Source organism: Plecotus auritus, assembly GCF_963455305.1.
Source record: "Plecotus auritus genome assembly, chromosome: 7".
NCBI classification, from domain to species: domain Eukaryota; kingdom Metazoa; phylum Chordata; class Mammalia; order Chiroptera; family Vespertilionidae; genus Plecotus; species Plecotus auritus.
In genome coordinates this window covers 79,055,896-79,079,868 of record NC_137774.1, presented here as the reverse complement: position 1 = coordinate 79,079,868, position 23,973 = coordinate 79,055,896, and the positions used below count along the sequence as shown (strand labels likewise).

Below are 23,973 nucleotides of genomic sequence, written 5' to 3'. Positions count from 1 at the left end.
GACTGGGATGAGCCCAGATAGCTTCCTAGACCTAGTTTATAGACATACTCGTGGTTGAGACAAAGTCCCAGAAACTGTTCCTGACACATCAAGCAAATATTCAACAGTGGTGATAGGAACACCAGCAACATGCTGGGGGAAATATAAGACAAAGGCCAGAACCTCTCTTTCCTTTCATCTGGGCATCACCAAGAAACAGGGCCCTGATTTTGACTGGAAAGAACAAACTGCAATTTTATTTATTTCAAGGTTGGTTGTTTTTTTAAAAAAATAATAATTTATTTTACTTTATTGATACCACACTTCCTTCCCCAAAGAGCTGAGGCAGTAAGGAAACATGTGGTTAATAAGACATAACCAAATTCCCTGAAAACACTCTGAAACTGTTTATATGTTAGAAAAAACTTTGATATGACTTTTGTTTTCCCTTTCTATTTACAACTTCTAGGCACAGAGAGGTTAGGAACCATGTTTTATTTTTCCCAATTAAAGAAGGGCAATTTGTAGCAACTGACTTAAGCATGGGACACTTTTTATTTTTCAGAAAGAGGTAGGAACCAATGAAGGAAAACATCTTGCATTAGAGATGGATGGTTGTTGCACTGTAAGGTGTCCTATTAAGAGTTCTTTGACACTCAGGTATAGACCTTCAAATAGTTCTTGGAACCCAGACTTCAGTTCATTTCCCGCATCTTCGGGAGACAAAATGGGGGTGGGGAAGATGATTAAAATATAAACCTGTGTTTCTGTTTCCAGAAAGATGGGAGCACACCGGGTTCTGACATGACCTCTGCCATCGTCGTTCCCTGGACTCACACAGGAGTCCCCTCTTGGCCACTGCTTCTTTTCTTGTTTGCCTAGTTTGTTCTCTCATACAGACCCAAGTGATTTTAAGTGGAAATGAGCTCATGTCACCCTTCTGTTCAAAACTCTGCACTGCCTTCACATTCAGCATGAAACCCAAATGCCTCCATGGCGTCAAGGCCTTGAACGGCCTGGCACACGTCCACCTCTGACCTCACCTCCTGGCCCTCTCCACCAGCACCACTCCAGCTGTGCTAAGCTTTTCTCGCTCTTCTTTGACTGGCCCAAGCATGTTTCTGCCCCAGGATCTTTACCTGGCTATTTCCTCTGCCTGGAATGCTCTCACCCAGGTTTCCCTTCCCAGGCATGACTCAATCCCATCATGTCAGGCTCAGATGTCACCACCTCAGAGACCTCTCGGAGACCATCTCCACCTGTTTTTCCTTTACCTCTTCAAATGATTAATTAAACTGCATCGTTCAGAATTCAGATTCCCCTAGTTTTCTCCTAATACCCTTTTTTGTTCCAGGATCCCATCCAGGATACCATGTTACATCATGTCTCCTTGGCCATGAGTTTCTCAGACTTTCCTTGCTTCTGATGACCTTATGGTTTGAAGAGAACTGGTCAGGTACTTTGCAGAACGTCCCTCAATCTGGGTTTGTCTGATGCTTTTCTGATAATTAGACTGGGGTTAGGGGTTTCTGGGAGGAAGACCACAGAGGGGAAGTGCCCTTCACATCACATCATATCAAAGGTACAGGGTATCAACATGACTCATGACTGCTGATGTTATCTGCATCACTTGGCCTAGCGTGTGCTGCTCAGGTTTCTCCACTGGAAAGGTACTTTTGTCCCCCTTTCAATCTTTGAAAGCAAGCATGAAGCACAGCCCACACTTAAGAAGTGGGGAGTTAGGTTCTTTCTCCTTGAGAGGGGAGTAGCTACATAAATTATTTGAAATTCTTCTGGATAGATTTGTCCCCTCCACCCTTATCTTGATTTCACTTATAGCATTTATAACTCCCTGGATTTTATACTTTCTATTTATTGATTTGCTTGTTGCCTGCCTGCTTTCCCCTACTATAATGTGCGTTTCATAAGAGTGGCTGCCTTAGCTGCCTTGCTCTCCACTACTACTCCAGTGTCTAGCCCAGGGCCTGGCAAATGGAAGGTGCTCAATTGAGATCTCTGGAATGGACAAATGAATGACTGGTCTAGCCCAATGTGCGAGGTTCTGGCAGCTGCAACATATATTGGGGTGATCCACAGCCCCACCCATCCTGCATCCAATTTGTGCAGTATTCTCATAGGAAGGTGTCACATCCCCACCACCCTTCTGGGACTCTCAGGAATGACTGTTTGTAACTATCCTGTGGCGTGGAGGAGTGCACTCCTCACAGGTCTACAAGGGCCCAGACCGTGGCGGGGGACGGGGGCCCTTGCTCTCACTAGCCTCTACCCTGACACTGTGGTCTGGAGTCAGATGCCACCGACTGGAGTCTCCCACAGGGCTGTCTCCCACTACACAGGTGGGGGCTGACATGATTTTTACATGGTATGTGGACAAATGTTTCCTTTGCATAGTTTTGCATTTATTTTAATGTGCATTAGAAGAAAATTCTAACTGCACAGAAAATCTGTTCTTTTGGGGGTGTTACTGCTTAGGATGAGGCTAAATTTAAGAAAAAAATGAGTGGATTCAGAGAACTACTGAGCAAACAGTAGTGCAAGTAGCACATGGATGCGGTAATGAGCAGGAGGTGGTGCTGACTGCTGACTGGGAACCATCAATCTTTCTTGTCCTTGCACCTGCACCTCCACCAACCTCCTTCAGATGCCCCCCAGCTACCTCTGTCTTCTCCACAGTGGGGTACAAATACCTCAATGGGTATGCAAGATGATTCAATGGGTAGTACCTCTTTTAATTATTCTCATCTTTTAAAAAATCAATTTTTGTTGGTTTTATAATGTACACTAGCGGCCTGGTGCACGAAAATTCATGCACTTGGGGGGGGGGGGTCCCCTCAGTCCGATCTGCCCCCTCTCACAGGCTGGGAGCCCTCAGGGAATGTCCTACCGACAGCTTAGGCCCGCGCAGGCCTAAGCCGCAGTCTGGCCTCTCTTTGCAGGAGGCGACCAGGCTGATCAGGGGAAGGCACAGCCCCCATCACCCCCTCACTGCTGCTGCCTTTGGCCTCCCTCTGCAGGAGGCGACCAGGCCAATCAGGGGAAGGCACTGACCCCATCACCCCGCTGCTGCTGCCATTGCCGGCCACCACAGCTGCAAGGCCTGAGCCCCAGGCCTCACAGCTGCCGGGGCTCATGGCTGCTTGAGCCCATGGCTGCCTGAGCCCCGGCCTTGCAGCCGCTGTGGCTTTGTCCGAATGGATGTCCAGATGGACATCTGGAAGACGTCTGCTCTAATTAGCATATTACCCTTTTATTAGTATAGAAAACATTAGCATAATAACATCAAATGTATAATTTATAGTAAATAAGTGTATATATATTTGTGAGATGCATGAATAAATTATGTATTTACAGTGGAACCTCGATTCTTGAATTTAATTTGTTCCAGAAGGCTGTTCGAGAAGCAATTTGTTCGAAAACCGATCATGCAAATTCAATAATGTAAATTGAATTAATCCATTCCAAACCCACAAATGATTCCCTGTTTTAACCTTTTTTATATACAGGACACATCTAATGTACTGCTTAATCTATAAACACTTCTTTTCTTAAATTTATTGAACCACCCCTTACTAGCCTTAAATGAATCAACTTAAAGCACTTGTTCCAGGGATGTCTTTAAGGAGGTGGTATGCAACATCTTTGTTTTTTCATGCATCTTTGCCTCTGAAATACTATCACTAGCTAACTGCTTTTCGTTTATCTAAATAAACAATTTTTCTACCTCTTCAATAGTGATTTTTTTTTCTGAGCACTCTCACACCCTTAGCAACATTAGCAATCTTGATGGCCTCATTATGTTTTAAAATTGTGCTAATTGTCAACTTCCCAGCAACAAAAACATTCTCTCCTTTGTTGCCTGAGAGACAAGTTTTGTCATGCTGGGGTATCAGCATGAAAGGGTTGTCAGGTGGAAAATTGAAGTTTTGTTCCACAACAGAGACATTTTTTCCATGAACAATTTGGTGGAGAAATGAAGTTTGACTCTATTTGTTTGTTTTTGTTTACTGATAGGGTGTGCCAGCAAGGACATTTGAATACTAGCCTATAGCACCAGCCTCCCACTCTGGTTTCTGCCCTGTAACCTTTGACCTGCCTCCTGCCCTACTGCAAGCTCCCCTTCCTCCCAGCCTGGCTGTCCTGGCAGAAATTCAGCTTCAGGTTATGGGGCCAAGCCCTAGCGCCTAGGCGTGAAGAATAAGCCTGCTGTGATGTGGTTGGTCCTTTTCAATTTCTAATCTCCTCCCTGGACACTATCAGAATTCTGGAGCAGAGGAGAGAGGGGTTAAAGATAAGCCAGCCCAGTGTTCATCGAACTTTGTTAAGCAGTAGGATATTAATTTTGGACACTTTCCTGTGGTACACCACCCGGTAAGCCGATAAGAGCACAGCTGCTCCAGGTAATAAGTGGTGGATCCCAAATGTCTCTGAACCACAGGTTCCCTCAAGCGGTGCACAGAGCCCCCTAAAGCTCCTTTGTGGAATTCTGAAAACCACTGGTTTGGTCCTGGATACTGTATTTGAGGAAACGGAAACCCAGAAGAGCAGTGACTCTTAATACAGCTACAAGTAAGAGTGAAAGCCAGGACTGCTCCCCTCCTCACCTCCTATGATACGTCCTGGTACAGGACTAGGCCCACAAGTGCCTCTCCACATAGAACAAGGTGTCCAAACCTCGGCTGGGTTGCCCTGGTTCTGACAGCTGCACTGCTATCCCTCCCATATACTCCTGACCCAGCCAGCATAGTTGTGGAGTAAGCTGTTAGATTAATTTAGATTAATTTTCTAGATGAATATAGAACACTTCTTCCAATGCCAAAGGAGTTTTTTCCCAGTGTCTTTTAAACAATTTTATCCAAACAACTTTTAAAATTAGTGATTCTTACCTAGTGTCTGCCAACTCCCTGTATGCAAAAGGCTACACAGGCATGAGAGGGTCTCCCCAGATTTTCACTGCTATAAAATAAATTCTATAGCCATCTTTAAAATAGGATTTGACTTTTCCTGGTGATTCAGGGTCAATGTGAACCCCTCTTTATGCCACACCAGGACATCTGGCATGGTTCTGCTTAGCCTTCTGCCCCCTCTCCCGCATTGGCATCATGCCTCCCAGGGTGTGCACGCCACGCTACCGCCACTGGGAAAAACATATCCGTGGGCTCCTGTGAACTCAGATTTCCACTGATAGTCACTAAAAACTCAGGCTCTGATGACAAATTCCCAGGAAGCTCCATCTGAGCCTCTGTTAAAAACCATGAGCCCCCACCCAAACCAGGTTTCTTTTTTGGGGTCTGAAAGAACTGCAACAATAACCTGGCCCAGTTCTGTTCACACTTTAGTCATCTGCCTGCCTTTACAATTTTCCATGACTCTGTTTTACCTGTACTATTTGCTATTTATTTAATCACTTTGTTTGAACTCACTTTGTTTACTTACATTTTTTAAATTTTATGAATAAAAAAACTTTTTTAAAGAAACTTTTTTTAAAAAGGAAATTAAATAACTACTCTACCCTTCAACAATCCCATTTGCAGGAATTTATCTGGAAGATACACCTCCTGCAATAAGAAAATGCACACCCACAAGGGTATTCACTGCAGTATTATCTGTAATTGCAAAATAATGGAAACTACCTAAATGTCCAAGCATAAGGACTGGCTGAATAAACGATGGTGCACGCACACAGTGCAACTGTAGAAAGAAATGAGGAAGAACTCCGTGAACTGATATGGAGTGAGTTCCAGAGATACTGCTCACTGAAGAGATCAAAGTGCTACTCTGTGTGTAAGAAAGAAGGGAAAACATACATATACACACTTCTTTTTACAAAAAGAAACACAGGAAAGATATTCCAGAAAACTATCAAGTTGCTTATATACAAGAGGTGGGGGAATGGATGAAAGGAATATGGGAGGGAGAGACACATTTTTAAACATACCCTTTGACATAGTTTTGAGTTTGTTAATATTCCATATATTTTAAAAAATTAAATCAATGTGAAGGGAATACCCTAAACAGAAAAAAAAATTTGAAATACCCACATTTATTTTAAATGAATATCACACCTCCCTGAAGGGGGAAAGAAAGGAAGGAAGGAGGATAGACTAATCCAAGTAGTTTATAAACATAATACTTAACTCTATAAACACAATACTTAATTCTGAAAAATTTTTAGATGTGTTTAGAGGATTGAGAAAATAAGATCTATTGATCTTGTAGTGTTGTTGGGAGCCAGAATTTTCACTGTGGAGGTAGAGATACAAATCTGAAATGGAGGAAGGTAGGAAACAGCCCTCTGGGAATTGATCAGAACTGGAGGTACTGGTATGAACTTATGATCTCTAAAATATGTATATGTGCACAAAATGAATGAGTGCATTTTGTACATATACATGAATATATTTTCTAGCTCTGTCCCTTAAAAGGGCCAAAAATCCAGACAACCCAGCAGAAATGAGCGAGCACATCTAGTGTCCAGATCTTGGCTTCTAATACCATTGACCTTGAGAGGAACCACAGCTTTTCAGAGAAATGCCTAATCCCAGGGAAGGGCAGCGCAGACACAGATGAACCTGGAATACCTTGTTATGCCAGAAAGTATAAGGAGTGTTTGAAAAAATGGTGGGGGTTTATCACAAGGACATAGCAGCCAGCTTGAAAGGGTTCCAAATGGCTAAATATGGGACAATTTTAGGATCAAATTAATTAAATATAGTAATGAAATATAAACCATTAAAAAACTGAAATCCATGAATCCATGCCAAGAATAGAGAAATAAATAAGAAAATGGAGAGAAAGGAGGAAGCCTGTTTACAGTGGAATGCTGAGGGCTGACTTTTAAACATGGAGAGGGTGTTGGTGTTGGAAAGACAACAGTTTGCTCCCATCCTGGTAAAGGCTGAATCAGGCAAGAATGATCAATGAATGCCAAGTCTAAGGGGGAATTTTAATGAGGCACAGGATATCTACATAATCAGAGGGTCTCCCCAAAGATTGCTGACTAGTTGCAGAGAAAAAATAAAGTAACTGTATGGTGGAGAAACTGGGCAATACCTTAAGCAGGTGACCAAAATTAATGTCACCCATGAGGGACAGAAGGACATCCAGGTTTGACACCCTGAAAAAGACATGATGTCACCTATGCCATATTCCAATCAAGAATGCATAACCTCAACCTAATCACAGAGAAACATCAAAGACAGAATGAGGAACATTTTATTAAAACAAAGGAGGGGGAGGTTCTGTACTCTTCAAAATGGTCAATGTTGTAAAAAAGAAAGAAAGGTTGTGGAAATGTTCCAGAGTAGAGGAGGCTAAAGAGACACAATGATGAAAGACACGACCTGATTCTATCTATCTATGGGCCAGTGGGTAGACTGGAACATGGACAGTAGAAAACCAGTATGAAGCTGATAACTGTACTGTGGTCATGAAAGAGCAAACCCTATTCTTAGCAAATGCACGCCGAGGAATTAAGAGGGGAAGGGGCAGGATGAAAATGTTTGTGAGCGAGCGAGTGTGTGTGTGTGTGTGTGTGTGTGTGTGTATGCATGCATGTGTGTAGAGAGAGACAAAGAAAACACAAATAAGAAAGCAAATGGGGTATATAATATGTTGAAAGGTTAAACTGGGTAAAGGTAAATGGGAGTTCTTTATCCTATTTTTAACTTTTTATAAATTTGCAATATTATTGTAAGCATAAAACCAATAAAAATAGAAAGCAACTGTGAAAGTAATACACATGAAGAATAAATAAAAAGGCACCCAGGCTGTCATGGCCAGTATTCCTCAGTGGTTACAGCAATGGCTCACACAACAAAAAGTCAAGGGTTCGATTCCCAGTCAAGGGTACATACCTGGGTTGCAAGTTCAATCCCTAGACCTGGCCAAGACACATGCAGGAGGCAACCAATCGGTGTCTCCTCTCCTTTCCTTCCTCTCTCCCTCTCTCCCTCCCTCCCTCCCTCCCTCCCTCCCTCCCTCCTCTCTCTCTCTCTTTCTCTCTTCCTCCCTTCCTCCCTCCCTTTCACTTTCTCTAAGAATCAATGGGAGGAAAATATCGTCGACTGAGGATTAACACACACACACAAAAGGTATCCATGTACCCAGGCTGGTTGTGCACATGGGAAAGGAGAGATTTAGCAATGGGAGAGAGGTGTGAAAGACACGGCACTGAAAACCTCAGGATCCCCTGGAGCTCATCACATAACAAGAACCCTCTCACCACAGTCTTTAAGGCCCACTCTGTCCCACCTAAAAAATATCTCCATATTCCACAATTGGGACAATGCAGTTCTAACATAATTTCTGCATTTTAATGAAGGGGAAACTGAGGCACAGAGAAATTTCTTTTTCTTTTTTTAGGTGATGGGCTTTTGCCCCCACTTCCAGCTGCTGTGGTCTCCTCTTCTGCACTGCCCATTGATTGGCTGTGCTGTGTAAATGAGCATCTGTGTGGTATTTGTTTCTGGGCCAGGCACCATGCCGAATAATCCTGAAGGCTCCAGCAATCCATTACACTACTAGAGTCTTGAGCCTCTGGGAGTGGAGGAACATGCTTGGAGACTGTGATGCTGGGAGAAGAAACCCAAATCTCCAGCTCCTCTGGCTTCAGCAGGCTCTGCCCAGGTCTTCCTCGGCCATTAACATTTCTACAATATCACTTCCCCCAAAGCCTCCAGAGTAGAAGAGGATTTGCACACCGTGCCTGTAGCAGCATTATTCATGAGAGCCAAAAAGTGAAGACAACCCAGTGTCCATCAGATGGATAAGCAAAATGTGGTCTATCCCAAAAAATAGACTATCGTTCAATCTTAAATAGGAAGGAAATCCTGCCCCTTGTTACAATCTGAATGAACCCTGAGGACATTATGCTAAGTGAAAGAAGACAGTCACAAAAGGAGAAAAACATACGATTCCCTTTATGAGGAACCTCGGGCAGTCAAATTCAGAGAGACAGAAAGTGAAACAGTGGCTGCCAAGGGCTGGTGGGGGGGGGGGGGGCGGGGGAAGGAGAATGGAGTTGTTTAATGAGGACAGAGTTTCAGTTTGGGAAGATGAGAAGAGTTCTGGGGCTGGATGGTGGTGACGGTTGCACAACAGTGTGAATGTACAGAGGCCTGAGGACGCAAGGATGTCAACTTTTGCCTCTCATTATGACAACTGGCCAAATCCATGCGCTTCCCCAACACTCTGACACTCTGATTTTTTAAAATAACAGCAACAATTCATCAACTTGCCTGGGATGATGTACATTCTAATCTGATTAATATTTGGTAAATGAAGTACTTTTCAGGGAAATGGCAGGCATGACCTCCCAATAGTCTTTGACTTCACAAATTCCAGGATTTTCTCCGTTGCCCTCTATGTTCTCCATTCCAGCAATCACAGCAAGGACAGACAACAAACAGAGGGGGAGGGGAGAATAAGAAGTCCTCTGAGAGAAGGTTAAGGGAAGGAGGAGAAAGATGCTCTTACCGGTTACCTAGGATATAAGGGAAGCAGTGCATGCTACTGGCTGGCTTTAGAGCAGAATTTCAAGAGGCAAATAGGAACTGGCAACAACAGGGTGTGTATGTGCAGAGTATTTAGGGCTCTCCTTTTCTTCCTTTTTTTTTTTTTTTTAAATATTTTACTGAGTAGCACGAGCTTGAATTCAGAATGTTTTTCTGGGAAGTTGCTTTTCAGAGGATTTGTCTAAACTGACCTCAGTCCTTCTCCTTATACTAATTAAGTCCATTGGAGAAGTGCACACTCCCATCTGCTCTCTACAACAGTGTCCAGCCCACCAATCCTTCTCCTCCCTCTAGACACACATACACACCCACACACACACACACACCCAGCCATCTCGCTATTCCTTATAGAAATTAACAGGGAAAGGGCCCCCCAGAAACTTGCCAGGTGCACACAAAGTCCTCCCTTAAATCTCAAGTACCACTTCCAAGCTCCTCACTCTACTCTCTACCAGGGTTCCTCCTATTCGGTGCTCATGTGTCCCGTGCTAAATGCTGAGGCACTAATGTTCTCATTTCTGATACCCCGAGGACAGGACATTATGAAGCCCCCTCTATTGACAGAGCAGCACAGAAAGGGTGATAACTTTCCCAGGGTCACACAGCTGCTCAGGAACAGACCCGCAGGTCTGGGATTCAGACCCTAAACTCCTGACAGCTAGTCCCTGGCTCACCCCAATCAGAAAACTGCTGTGTCTGGGGTTGACTCTTGCTTTACAAGAGGAGTCAGAAATGAGGCCAGGTTCCACTTCATGTCAGGAGAAACTTTAAAAAAAAAAAAAAAAAAGCAAGTTGGGGCTGTAAGCTCCCAGGCACCCTTCAAGTCCCAGCTGAGCTGGCAAGTTCAAAGTCAGTGATGTCACCTGCACGCCAGGCCCTTGCTGGAATTACAAGACAAGGGTAGGCTCTGAAGGTCAGGCTGTGAAATTGATGCCCACCTTTTCCATAGGTAAAGAAATAAAAACCAAATCCTATTTTTCAAACAAGAAATTCAAATGATTCATTCTCTTGCCTCAGGCATGTTCATAAGTTACTGCTATAAGTGAATCCGGAAACAGACGACTGCCCTTTCAGACTGCAGAGTAAGCTAAGACATGAGCACACGTCCGAGTGAGCACTCCTTCAGCTGCAGGGACAAGGGCTCCCTCGTCTTCCTTCCAGTATTCAACTTCTGAAAGTTTAGGGGCCCTGTGATTTTCTTGGTTTCAGAATGAGTCACCCATCACACTGAGGCAGAGCAAATTTCTTTGCAAACCGGGGATAGGAGTGGAGGGTCCAGGGGAGCACATTCATTTCACACAACATCCTTGTCTGGACTTAAATGTGGAGGTGTGAATTTTGGGTGATGCATTTATAGAAAGAAAAAAAAAGACACACATGTTAATGCCATATTCAAATCAGATCATGGCAAAATTGTGACTTGCAACCACATGCCTTTTTACTCCTGTGCTTTAAGCCACCTTTTAAAGTAAAGATTTCACTACTAATATGGGGATGGCAGGATAGGCAGGGGGAAACTGCTGTCAGCATCTCTTTATTGAAGAGTCACCTGTGCCCATCTGTTACAACCAGGCTGTCAATAAGCCCATAGACCCAGAGACAATGCAAGACATTTGCTAGAGAAGAGATCATTTGGAGAGGAAAGCCACCTACTCACCTCAAAACAGGAAAGGAGAAGGTGGCCCTCGGGGGATGAGGGCACTGAATACCGTGGCTTTCTAGAGGAGGGTCTGCTGTTTGTGCTGGCCCAGCATCTATGCCCCCTTCTTCTGATGAACACTCCTCATTTTTACTGAGAGAGTCACTGTAGGGAGACACGTGACCCAGGCCTGGCCAATCAGCACAGAACATCCCTTTCCACTGGTGGGCAAGCCAGGTCCATCAGCACCAACAGGCATCAGCCCCCAGGATTCAGCTGCAGCCAGTGGGAAGAAGCAGCTCCCTCTCCACTTGGTGGTAAGTTGGCAGGATGTGAGCCTGGTGCTGCCAATGGTGATCTCTACACTTGGGTTTAGCCCTGCCTGGCCTCCCAATTACATAAACATAATCACCCCTTTTGCTTAAGCCAACCAGAGTTGAATTTCTAAATCTTGCAAACTCAAGAATACCAACATATCCTCATTTAAAAAGTTGTCCTCCTGGCCGGTGTTGCTCTGTGGTTAGAGCACTGGCCCATGCACCAAAGTGCTCACATCAATGTTTTCTCTCTCTCTCTTTCTCTTCCCCTCCCTTCCACTCTCTCTGAAGAGCAATGGAGAAAATATCCTTTGGTGAGGATTAACAGCAACACAAAAATTGTCACATGTATCATATTTTCTATACTCATAATTTACAGAGGGAAAGAAAGGCCTCAAGCTTGAGAAGACCATCCAAGGCCAATAGTAAACCTGTAAGTCTGCAAGTCAGGTCTCCCATCTCCGAGGCATCTCCCTCATCTACTGTCCTCTGGCTTGAAACTGAATTAGGACATGTGCCTGATGCCCTTCCAAGTCACAGGAATTAACAGCTGTGTGGTTTCATCCAAACACAAATACAATCTAGGGAAGAGAACACCCACCAGCCACACCTTCAAATACGAGAATAACTAAGAGATCAAATATGTGGTTCAAAATGCCCCAGAATACAACTCCTGCTGCCCAGTTCAGTGTCTGTTTGATGGACAGGCTTGTGGAAATTGTATTTATTTATGGTGAGCTGGATGCACCACGGTTAAGAAAATAAGAAGGTACCAAAATGCTGAGGGGGTCATTGAGAACTATGCTCAACTGAGCTCTGAAGTCAGCACCATGAACAAGCAAAACCTCTGGAGAAATTCCTGGGCCCTGTCTGGCACAACCTGGCCAAGTGACTGCCTGGAAAATAGGTTTTTGGAAACTGGTGAGCATTCTCACCTTGCCCCTTGCACAGGGCAGGTGGGCTCAGGGTGCAGGAGTCCTTACCCTAGTGCAACAGCAAGCTGGAACTGCAGCCTGCAGAGCCACTGAAGTGCCTGTGCATGAGGATGGGGTTGCTAAGCTGACTCACTTGGTTGTGTGCTTGAGGCCAAGACTGCCCTGTCCACACCACGTTTAGTCACAGCCCAGCCCTGGTTAGAGAGCAGCCCTTAAAAGGACTGGAATGAAAGAGGGTAGCATCTTTCCAAAACAAAATTGACGAGAACACAAAGTACAAAATGGGGTAAAGTCATCCCTTGCCCCCTGATGTGGCTACAGGACAGCTAAATCTAGTGTTTAAGCTGACAATTTGCTCCCAAGTTAAAAAAAAAAATCCGAATGATCCAAATAAGCAAACAAGTATGGCTTCCCTTGTGTTTGCCCCTCTCCCATGCCCCCTCACGGAAGTGATATATGTTGGTAAAGATTTTCCGAGCCAAATGAGAATTTCTAAACCAAAATGTTTACTGCACACTTTGAACAGAAATAAAAGCATACTGGAACTCTAAGCCTTAAAAAGAGGGCCAGGTGGCACCAGAGAAATGTTTTGGAGATATTATCAAAATGTGATCGTGGCATTCACTGAGAACTGCCAAGAAAATCAGAATGGGGCCAGTGGTGTGGAGGCGGGGACAGGTTTTGGCTGCATAATTGCAGTAAACTTCCCCCAAACAACTGAGTTCCCAGTCACTGATTTACTGAGCCACTCTGATTCCCAGCTTCAGATGCCTGGGACTAGGGGGCTCACATAGTCCAGGCAGATTGTCTTAAGAGAGCTGGCTTTGGAGCAGCCACTGCTCAGCCAGGACCTGGGAGGATGGCTTGCAGGAACTACTCTTCACACCCCCAGCAGACCACAGTTGAGAGTCAAAGAGAGCCCGAGCCTGTCTTAGGGGATGCAGTGGGGGTTCAGTTCTAGCGACCAGAGCCCCCAGCCCACTTCCACCCCATCACCTTTTTCACCCTGAATGTCCAGGGCTGTGGCCAGGGACCCCATCTGTGTGGCTGGCTGTGTGCCTGGCCCATGACACAAGGAACTGGACAGTTTAAAGTTGCTTAATCACAGAGCAGACCACGCTCTCCATATTAGGAAGGTCTTAACATCTATAAGAGGGAGGTGAAAAATAAAACAGAATCATTCCTGACAAAGGCAAAAAAGAGGACTGAGAAAAAAAAAAGAAAAAGAAAAAAAATGGCGGCGGAATAGACAGATGTGTTCCGAGCCTTGTGCCGGAGCAGTAAGAACAGCTGAGGGTTGCATGAGGAGTGTTTGTTGGCAAGTTAAGGGACAGCTAAACTCCAGGAGAAGGTGGGGGACTGCTAGACGGGGTTCCCCTGACCGGGCAGCCCCCACTGCAGCTGGGTCCCCTCCCGGAGCTGCGGGCTCGGTCGCGGAGTCTGCACCATCTTGAAAGGGAAAGTGGAGCTTATCGAAAGCCTGAAAATCCACAACTGTGGCACCCACGGAACAGCTGCGAGCCCCAGAACACCGGTCCCCAATTGGCGCAAACTCGCGGATTCAGAGGAGCTCTACACTCCACCACGGAAAGGTCAGATTTCGCCTGGGATAAGGAGAGAGAGAACTACATAACCAGACATCCGGAGAAGAGAGACCATGGGGAGACAAAAAAACAGCCCGCATATGAAAGAAAAGCAGGCATACCCAGAAAAGAAAGTAAACGAAATGGAGGCAAGTAACCTTCCAGAGAAAGAATTCAGAGAAATGGTCATAAGGTGGCTGAAAAGAATGGAAGACAAATTCAACAATATGAGTAAGAACCAAGAGGAAATGAAGAAGAACCAAGAAGAAATGAAAAATGACGTCGCTGTTTTAAAGAACTCAATAGAAAGCATCAAGAGTAGACTAGAAGCAGAGGACCGCATCCGTGAGCTAGAAGACAAGATAGGAAAAAAAATACCCAAGTAGAGCAGCTTCTGGAAAAAAAAATTAAAAAGCAGGAGGAGAGCCTAAGGGAACTTTGGGACAACACGAAACAAAACAACATCCGCATAATAGGGGTTCCAGAAGGAAAGGAAACTGAGCAAGGAATAGAAAACCTGTTTGAAGAAATAATGACAGAAAACTTCCCTGATATAGGGAAGAAAAAATCCACACAAATCCAAGAAGCTCACAGAGTCCCAAGCAAAATGAACCCCAAAAGACTGACGCCAAGGCACATTATAATTAAACTGGCAAACACCAATGACAAAATAAGAATCTTAAAAGCGGCAAGAGAGAGACAGAAAGTTACATACAAAGGAACCCCCATCAGACTAGCAACTGATTTCTCAACAGAAACTCATCAGGCCAGAAGGGAATGGAATGAAATATACAAAGTCATGCAAAGGAAGGGTCTGAATCCAAGAATACTGTACCCAGCAAGGCTATCAATCAAAATTGAAGGTGAAATCAGGAGCTTCACAGACAAAAAAGGACTAAGGGAATTTATTACCACCAAACCAGCAATGCAAGAAATGCTAAAGGGTCTGCTGTAAAAAAAAGAAATAGGAAGTGAAGAAGGAACACAGAGGTAAAGAATAAAAATGGCGACAAATAAGTACCTATCAATAATAACTTTAAATGTAAATGGATTAAATGCCCCAATCAAAAGACATAGGATAACGGATTGGATAAGAAAACAAGAGCCATATACCTGCTGTCTACAAGAAACCCACCTCAGAAAAAAAGACGCACACAGACTGAGGGTGAAGGGATGGAAAAAGGTCTTCCAGGCGAATGGAAGTGAAAAAAAAGCTGGGGTGGCAATACTTATATCTGACAAATTAGATCTCAAAGTGAAGGACATAACAAGAGATAAGGAAGGCCACTTCATAATACTAAAGGGAGCAATCCAACAAGAAGAAATAACTCTGGTAAACATATACGTACCTAATACAGGAGCACCCAAATACATAAAAAATCTCCTGGAGGATATCAAGGGAGAGATTGACAGCAATACAATCATAGTAGGAGACTTTAATACCCCACTATCACCATTGGACAAATCCTCTAAACAAAAAATCAGAAAAGAAACATCAATCCTAAATGACTCACTAGACCAGATGGAATTAATTGACATCTTCAGAACATTTCACCCCAAAGCCACAGAATATACATTCTTCTCAAGTGCACATGGGTCATTTTCAAAGATAGACCATATGTTGGGACATAGGCAAAGTCTCTTCAAATTCAAGAAGATAGAAATCATATCAGCATCTTCTCAGACCACAGTGGCATAAAACTGGAAATCAACTACAATAAAAACAACCCAAAGAAATCAAACACATGGAGACTAATCAGCATGCTATTAAACAATGACTGGGTTACCAGAGAGATCAAGGAAGAAATAAAAAACATCATGGCAACAAATGACAATGAAAACACAACAATCCAAAATCTATTGGACACAGCGAAAGCAGTCTTGAGAGGGAAGTTCATAGCTCCACAAGCATACTGCAAAGAACAAGAAACAATGGTAATAAATTACCTAACCCTACAACTCAAAGAGTTAGAAAAAGAGCAATAAGAAAGGCCCAGTGTAAGCAGAAGGAAGGAAATAATAAAGACCAGAGCGGAGATAAATGACATAGAGACCAAAGAAACAATACAAAAGATCAACAAAACCAAGAGCTGGTTCTTTGAAAGGATAAACAAGATTGATGAACCTCTAGCCAGGCTCACCAAGAAGCAAAGAGAGAGGACCCAAATTAACAAAATCAGAAATGAAAGAGGTGAAATAACAACAGATCCCGCCGAAATACAAAGGATTGTTAAAAAATACTATGAACAACTCTATTCCAACAAACTGGACAACCTGGAGGAAATGGACATATTCCTAGAAAAATATAACCTTCCAAAACTCAATCAGGAAGAATCTAAACATCTCCATAGGCCAATAACTATGGAAGAAATTGAAGCAGTCATCAAAAAGCTTCCGGCAAACAAAAGTCCGGGGCCAGATGGCTTCACAGGAGAGTTTTACCAAACATTCAAGGAAGAACTAAAACCTATCCTCCTCAGACTATTCCAAAAAATTCAAGAGGAAGGAACACTTCCAAGCCAGCATCACCCTAATACCAAAACCAGATAAAGTCAATACAATGAAAGAGAATTACAGGCCAATATCCCTCATGAACGTAGATGCCAAAATCCTCAACAAAATTCTAGCAAATCGGATCCAGCAGTACATCAGAAAGATCATACACCATGACCAAGTAGGATTTATCCCAGGAATGCAAGGATGGTACAGTATCCGCAAATCAATAAATGTGACACATCACATAAACAAATTGAGAGATAAAAATCACATAGTCATATCAATTGATGCAGAAAAAGCATTTGACAAAATCCAACACCCTTTCATGATAAAAACTCTAAGCAAGGTGGGAATAGAAGGATCATACCTCAACATAATAAAAGCTATATATGATAAACCCACAGCTAACATCATACTCAATGGGCAAAAACTAAAACCATTTCCTGTAAGAACAGGAACAAGACAGGGATGCCCACTCTCACCACTCCTGTTTGACATAGTACTGGAAGTATTAGCCATTGCAATTAGACAAGAAGAAGAAATAAAAGGCATCCAAACTGGAAAAGAAGAAGTAAAGCTGTCCTTATTTGCAGATGACATGATATTGTACATAAAAAACCCGAAAGACTCCATCAAAAAACTAACAGACTTAATAAATGAATTCGGCAATGTAGCAGGATACAAAATTAACGCCAAGAAATCTATGGCATTTCTATACACCAATAGTGCACTTACAGAAAGAGAGACTAGAAAAGCAATTTATCATCGCACCAAAAAAATTAAGATACCTAGGAATAAACTTAACCAAGGAGGTAAAAGACCTATACGCGAAAACTACAGGACACTGAAAAAAGAGATAGAGGAAGACGTAAACAGATGGAAGAACATACCATGTTCATGGATTGGTAGAATCAACATCATTAAAATGTCCATACTACCCAAAGCAATCTATAGATTCAGTGCACTCCCCATTAAAATACCAATGGCATATTTAACAGACCTAGAAAGAACTCTCCAAAAATTCATCTGGAATAAAAAAAGACCCCGAATAGCCACAGCAATCCTGAGAAAGAAGAATAAAGTAGGAGGGATCTCAATACCAGATTTCAAGCTTTATTACAAAGCCACTGCCTCAAAACAGCCTGGTACCGGCACAAGAACAGACATATAGACCAATGGAATAGAATAGAGAATCCAGATATCGACCCAAACCACTATACGCAATTAATATTTGACAAAGGAGCCAAAACCGGTTTGGCTCAGTGGATAGAGCGTCGGCCTGCGGACTGAAAGGTCCCAGGTTCGATTCCGGTCAAGGGCATGTACCTTGGTTGCGGGCACATCCCCAGTAGGGGGTGTGCAAGAGGCAGCTGATCGATGTTTCTCTCTCATCGATGTTTCTAACTCTCTATCCCTCTTCCTTCCTCTCTGTAAAATATCAATAAAATATATTAAAAAAAAAAAAAAAATATTTGACAAAGGAGGCATGAACATACAATGGAGTCAAGACAGTCTCTTCAATAAATGGTGCTGGGAAAATTGGACAGATACATGCAAAAAAATGAAACTAGATCACCAACTTATACCATACACAAAAATAAACTCAAAATGGATGCAGGACTTAAACATAAGACGGGAAACCATAAAAATACTAGAGGAATCCACAGGCAGCAAAATCTCAGACATATGCCGAAAGAACTTCTTCACTGATACTGCCCCTAGGGCAATGGAAGCCAAAGAAAAAATAAACAAATGGGACTACATCAAAATAAAAAGCTTTTGCACAGCAAAAGAAACCATCAACAAAACCACAAGAAACCCCACTGTATGGGAGAACATATTTGCCAACGTTATCACTGATAAAGGTTTAATCTCCAACATCTACAGGTAGCTTATACAATTTAATAAAAGGAAGATAAATGATCCAATAAAAAAATGGGCAACAGACCTAAATAGAATCTTTTCAAAAGAAGACAGAAGGAAGGCCAAGAGACACATGAAAACATGCTCAAAGTCACTAATTATCCGAGAGATGCAAATCAAAACGACAATGCGATACCATCTCACACCTGTCAGAATGGCTATCATCAACAAATCAACAAACAACAAATGTTGGTGAGGATGCGGAGAAAAAGGAACCCTCGTGCACTGCTGGTGGGAATGCAGACTGGTGCAGCCACTGTGGAGAACAGTATGGAGTTTCCTCAAAAAACTGAAAATGAAACTCCCATTTAACCCAGTAATCCCACTCCTAGGAATATATCCTAAGAAACTAGAAACACCAATCAGAAAGGATATATGCACCCCTATGTTCATAGCAGCACAATTTACAATAGCTAAGATTTGGAAACAGCCTAGGTGCCCGACAGCAGATAACTGGATCAGAAAACTATGGTACATCTACACAATGGAATACTATGCTGCCATAAAAAAGAAGGAATTATTGCCATTTGCAGGAACCTGGATGGAATTAGAGAACATTATGGTAAGTGAAATAAGCCAGTCAATGAAAGAAAAATACCACATGATCTCACTCATTTGTGGATAATAAAAAACATTATAAACTGATGAACAAAAAGATAGATACAGAGGCAGTAAAGCATCAAACAGACTGTCAAATTACAGGAAGGTTAGGGAGAGGTGGGGGGAATAAGAGATTAACCAAAGGACTTGTATGCATGCATATAAGCATAACCAATGGATGCAAAACATTGGGGGGTGAGTGCATGTATGGGAGTGGGGGGGGGAATGGTAAGATATGTACACATATAATACTTTAATAAAAAATGTTAAAAAAAAAAAAGAGGACTGAACTATTCTGCTTATTTAGCACATAAGCAGCAAACACAAGTGTACCTCACTCTAAACACATGGAACTTTTAAAAAACTTAATGCAAGAATCCAAGGGATTATATTTCATTATTTGATTCCAAGAAACAAATCTTATTAAAAGCATGTAAGTTCATTAAACACTCCCCACTTTTCTTCCTGCAGTGTAAGGAAGAATGACTTCTGGCAAAAATAATGACTTCTGTCAAAAATAATAATCCAGGTTATCATGAATAATAAGAACAGCAATAATGATAAAAATGATGATGATAATAACAGTAGTAGTAATCGTTGTAGCAGCAAATATTTATGACACGGGCCAAGCACTGTTCTGTGCATGTCACATGTATTAACGCATTTAATTCTTGTAGAAAAAGTAAATGCTATTTGTTACCTTCTTTTTACGGATGGGGAAACTAAAACACAGATTAAGAGTACAGAACCCTGCCCAGCCGGTGTGGCTCAGTTGGTTGAGTGTCATCCCATGCACCAAGAGGTCACTAGTTCAATACCCGATCAGGGTATGTGCCTGGGTTGCAGGCTCGATCCCCAGTAGGGGGCATGCAGGAGGCAGCAGATCAATATTTCTCTCTCATTGTTGATGTTTCTATCTCTCTCCCTTTCCCTTCTTCTCTCTCTAAAAATAAATAAAATGTAAAAAAAAAAAAAAAAAAAAAAAAAAAGAACCCTGCTCCAGGTTACCCATCCAGTGAGGGCAGGCCTTATACCAGATCTACCTTCAACTGGCTAGGTCAGTGGTTGGCAAACTCATTAGTCAACAGAGCGGCAAACCGCGGCTTGCGAGCTGCATGTGGCTCATGAGCTGCGGTTTGCCGACCACTGGGCTAGGTTGTTTAGAGCAGCAATTTTTAAACAGAGTGCTGCAAGAATTTTTAAAACATGCAATACCTGTCTAATCAGGGGCACTGACCTCTTTCCCCTTAGACTGTCAAGTAAAAAAATAACAATAGCCAATACAACAAATAGCTGTCTAGTGTAGATGAATCAAATATTACACCTATTTTTTTTTTTTTTTTTGGTCAGATGGGCAAAAAATATATTTACTGGTGTGCTGCAGAATTTTAGTAATTAGTTTATTGTACCATGAGATGAAAAAGGTTGAAAATCACTGGTTTAGAGTGAGGTACACTGGTGTCAGTAATGAAGAGAAGCACCCACTGACACACAGTGGGGACTAGACAAAAATGACAGCCTGGCTTGCAGCGGGAAGCAGGGCAGAGTTCATGGGCACACTCACCTTCATTCTCCCCACTCGTCTTGATGCCTTTTGAACCACCCTCTGTACCTTTAGCCTTCTCGGCGTCATCTTGGGCATCCTCGGTGGGCCCTTTCTCCTCGTCTTCTTCCTCCCCGACGTTTTTGTAGTTGGGTCTTTTTTGCACCCGCCGCTTGCCCTTGTGCTTGTTCATTTCAAGGGACCGCTCGAGTGTTTCGGTGGGTTTAATAAAGCACCGAATGCTGGGCTTGGTCTAGAAAAGTAGAACCGAGATAACAGACGGATTTGAACCTTTGCATCTCACTGGAACCTATCAAGCTCTCTGAGAGTTTCTGCTCCAAGAAATTCATTTCCAAGACAACGAATGCTACCTCCTAGTTGTTTTTATGACTATTATTAATATAATCATTATTAAGTAATCAACACAATAACACCAGCTAGCATTCCACGGTGCTAAGTCGGAAACTGCACTTCACCAACACCATCTCCAATGTTCCCAAAGGTCAGTCATTTGCATTAAAAACTTCTGTGAACACTCTATGGTATTTTGTATGTGCCAGATGTGTTCTAAGGGCTCTGACGATATTACCTCATTTAAATGTTACAACCCCATGAGGTAGTACTATTGTTATCCTCATTTTACAGATAAGGAAACTGAGGCACAGCTAGGAGGAGGAAGAACTGGAATTCAAACCCATATGCCACCTGCACAATTTGTCTAACTACAGCACATTGTTATTGTTATTAACTCTTATTTAAGTACTGTAGGTCCTTGGGTTATGTTGGAGATCCGTTCCTACAGTGCAACATAACACGAAATTGCTGTAAGTTGGAACCCACCTATATAAGCACCTACGTCACTCACATGGAGCACATACACAGCAGTAATGAAGTGAAACAGTAAAAAAAAATTAAAAGAAAGGTAATTTCTGACCTTTACTTGTGGTAAATAAATAATAAAAAACATAAAGCACATATGTACATACGTCAAAATGATGGAACTTTTATTTTTATATAAATAAATGGGAGATGGCTACGTAACCACGCAACGACATATGTCAGTCTGACGTAGCCCGAGGACTGTCTGTAATTTGTTTTAAAAGAAACAAATTAGTGTATCACTAAAGGAAATGGAACACCAGTGTACCTTGCTATTATAAAAATTATAAAAATAACAGAAAAGCAAGGTAACTGAATGCGCCAAACGTTGGCTTTCTTTAGAAGGGGAGCAGGTATCAGTGAGGCATTAAAGCTCATACCCAAAGGAGGTTTACCCCAAAGAACTTTTCCCTAGAAAGTCAGAAGGCTTCTAAGAGAAATGAAGGCCTGTTGTGGCACCAGTGGCTTCATGTTCCATATTCTGGAAAACATGGTTTATCTCAGTCCTTACAACAACCAGGAGATAGATATAGGGATTATCAATCCCACTTTATAGATGAGAAAATAGAGGCTCAGAAGTGTTAAGTGACTTGCCCAGTGTCACACAGCTACTGAGCAGCAGAGTAAGAATTTTAATAGAAGCTTGCCCAATCCCAACCCCCAATCAGGGGTCCTCAAACTACGGCCCATGGGCCACATGCGGCCCGCCGAGGACATTTATCCGGCCCGCCGGGTGCCGCTGCCTGTCCTGCTTAGCAGCCGACTCGTCCCAGGCCCGCAGTGCACATAGGAATTTGTTCATAGTTTCATTTTTTTAAACTATAGTCAGGCCCTCCACCGGTCTGAGGGACAGTGAACTGGCCCCCTGTTTAAAAAGTTTGAGGACCCCTGCAAGATCTTCCTAAAATAACACCTGGAGCTCAAACTCCGTTCCATTTAGTACTCCCTAAAAAGTATTTACCTGTAAATGGACCAGGACTAGAAAGGGGCAAAGACAAAAGAAAACAGCCTGATTTCTTTGGGGCAGGATTCTCATGGAAGTGTTTTTCTCTTTCCAGGGTCTGGATGATGTTCAGACATCATTCTGTCATTTAAAAAGAGGAAAGTTTTCAAGTAAACTTTTCCATTATCTTGATATGGTTTATCCATCTTCTGAATTTACCCCCAACAACGACCAGCTGTATTCTGGGGGCCACTGTATCTTGCCAATAAATAGAATGTACTCAAGGAACACAAATTAATTTCAATAGCACTCAAAACAAAACGTAATTGAAAGCTAAATTAGCATCCAAATACAAACATTAATTTTTATTTATCCACTTAGGATTATTCATCCACAAAAATGACAAATCTATTGAGACATGATTCTAGGAAACCCAGATAGCGAATTAGAGACACCACCCACCAAGAGCCCAGGGCATTCAGAATGAGCGTGCACCGCTTGACAAACAGCATCCATCAGAGCCCACTTGGGATGCCGAGTGATCGAATGCAGCCCCAGATGCCCCCCATTCTCTCATGAAGGACCTGAACCCGGTAAGTTAGGGCCCTGAGATGAAGTGACAGCTTCCTCTGATCACTGCTTACTCCCAGTGAATGTTAGAGCATGCCCTACATAACCAAAGCTTTCAGAAACAGAAAATCAAGACCAAACACGGAGCAAAACACCACCCAGTTGGAAGTTCCGAGCAGAAATTCACAAGGATGGATGAAGAAAACTCGCCCTGAGCTCTGTGTGGACGCAGAGGCACGGAACAACGGACGGAACGAAGGGAAGTGAAATGGTGCACAAAGCCCAGGGCTGGTCCAAGCTGTGTGAACCGTAGCTGAACTCCACTTTGGCTATGGGGCCTCTCTGACCTTCAGGTTCGTGGTCTAAAACATCAGGAAAGTAATTCTTACTTAAAATTACTAAATGAAATCATAGACATAAAATTCTTTTCAGAGCCTGCCAATACAGTAAGCATCCAACATAAGAATGATAAGTTACCTTCCTTTCCCTGCCTACATTGAAAAAAAAATCAACTATGAAAATGAATTTTAAAACTTTCCAAAGGGATCTGCTTTTCTCAGTGACCGGGTATTGTGGAGTGGAAGAAGGGAAGGCATGCTTGCTGGGGAAATTTCAAACCTTTAAGATGTAACCTACCTAGTAAACTGCTGGAAATAACCTAAATGTCCATCAACGGGGAGTGGTTAGGTAATTACGGTCTGCCCATAGCGTGATGGACTGATACAGAAACAGCACTAGGATGAAAAAGCAAGAACAAGAGACACAGTGGGGCCCCTTTCAGGTAAAGCTTTTCAAAGGCTCCAGCTGGAAACACAATTTTCTTGGAAAGCTGCATTAAGAATGTAGAAATAGCCCTAACTGGTTTGGCTCAGTGGATAGAGCGTCAGCCTGCGGACTGAAGGGTCCCGGGTTCGATTCCAGTCAAGGGCATGTACCTTGGTTGCGCAAGACACTGGGGGGTGAGGGCATATATGGGAGAGGGGTGGGGGGGGGGCAATGGGAAGATATGTACACATGTAATACCTTAATCAAT

The 23,973-nt window shown here is 42.9% G+C and overlaps 1 protein-coding gene across 4 annotated transcripts in view; it reads right to left on the bottom strand.

Moving 5' to 3' along the window:
- CLEC16A (C-type lectin domain containing 16A) overlaps positions 1 to 23,973 on the bottom strand; it is a 231,621-nt gene that overhangs the window by 150,960 nt on the left and 56,688 nt on the right. For 3 of the 4 annotated variants that reach the window (XM_080679440.1, XM_080679438.1, XM_080679441.1), the window contains exon 10: positions 20,570 to 20,801. In XM_080679440.1, the coding sequence (XP_080535566.1) occupies positions 20,570 to 20,801 (232 nt within the window). The remainder of the gene's footprint in view (positions 1 to 20,569; positions 20,802 to 23,973) is intronic. The other variant, XM_080679439.1, reaches the window with a different exon arrangement.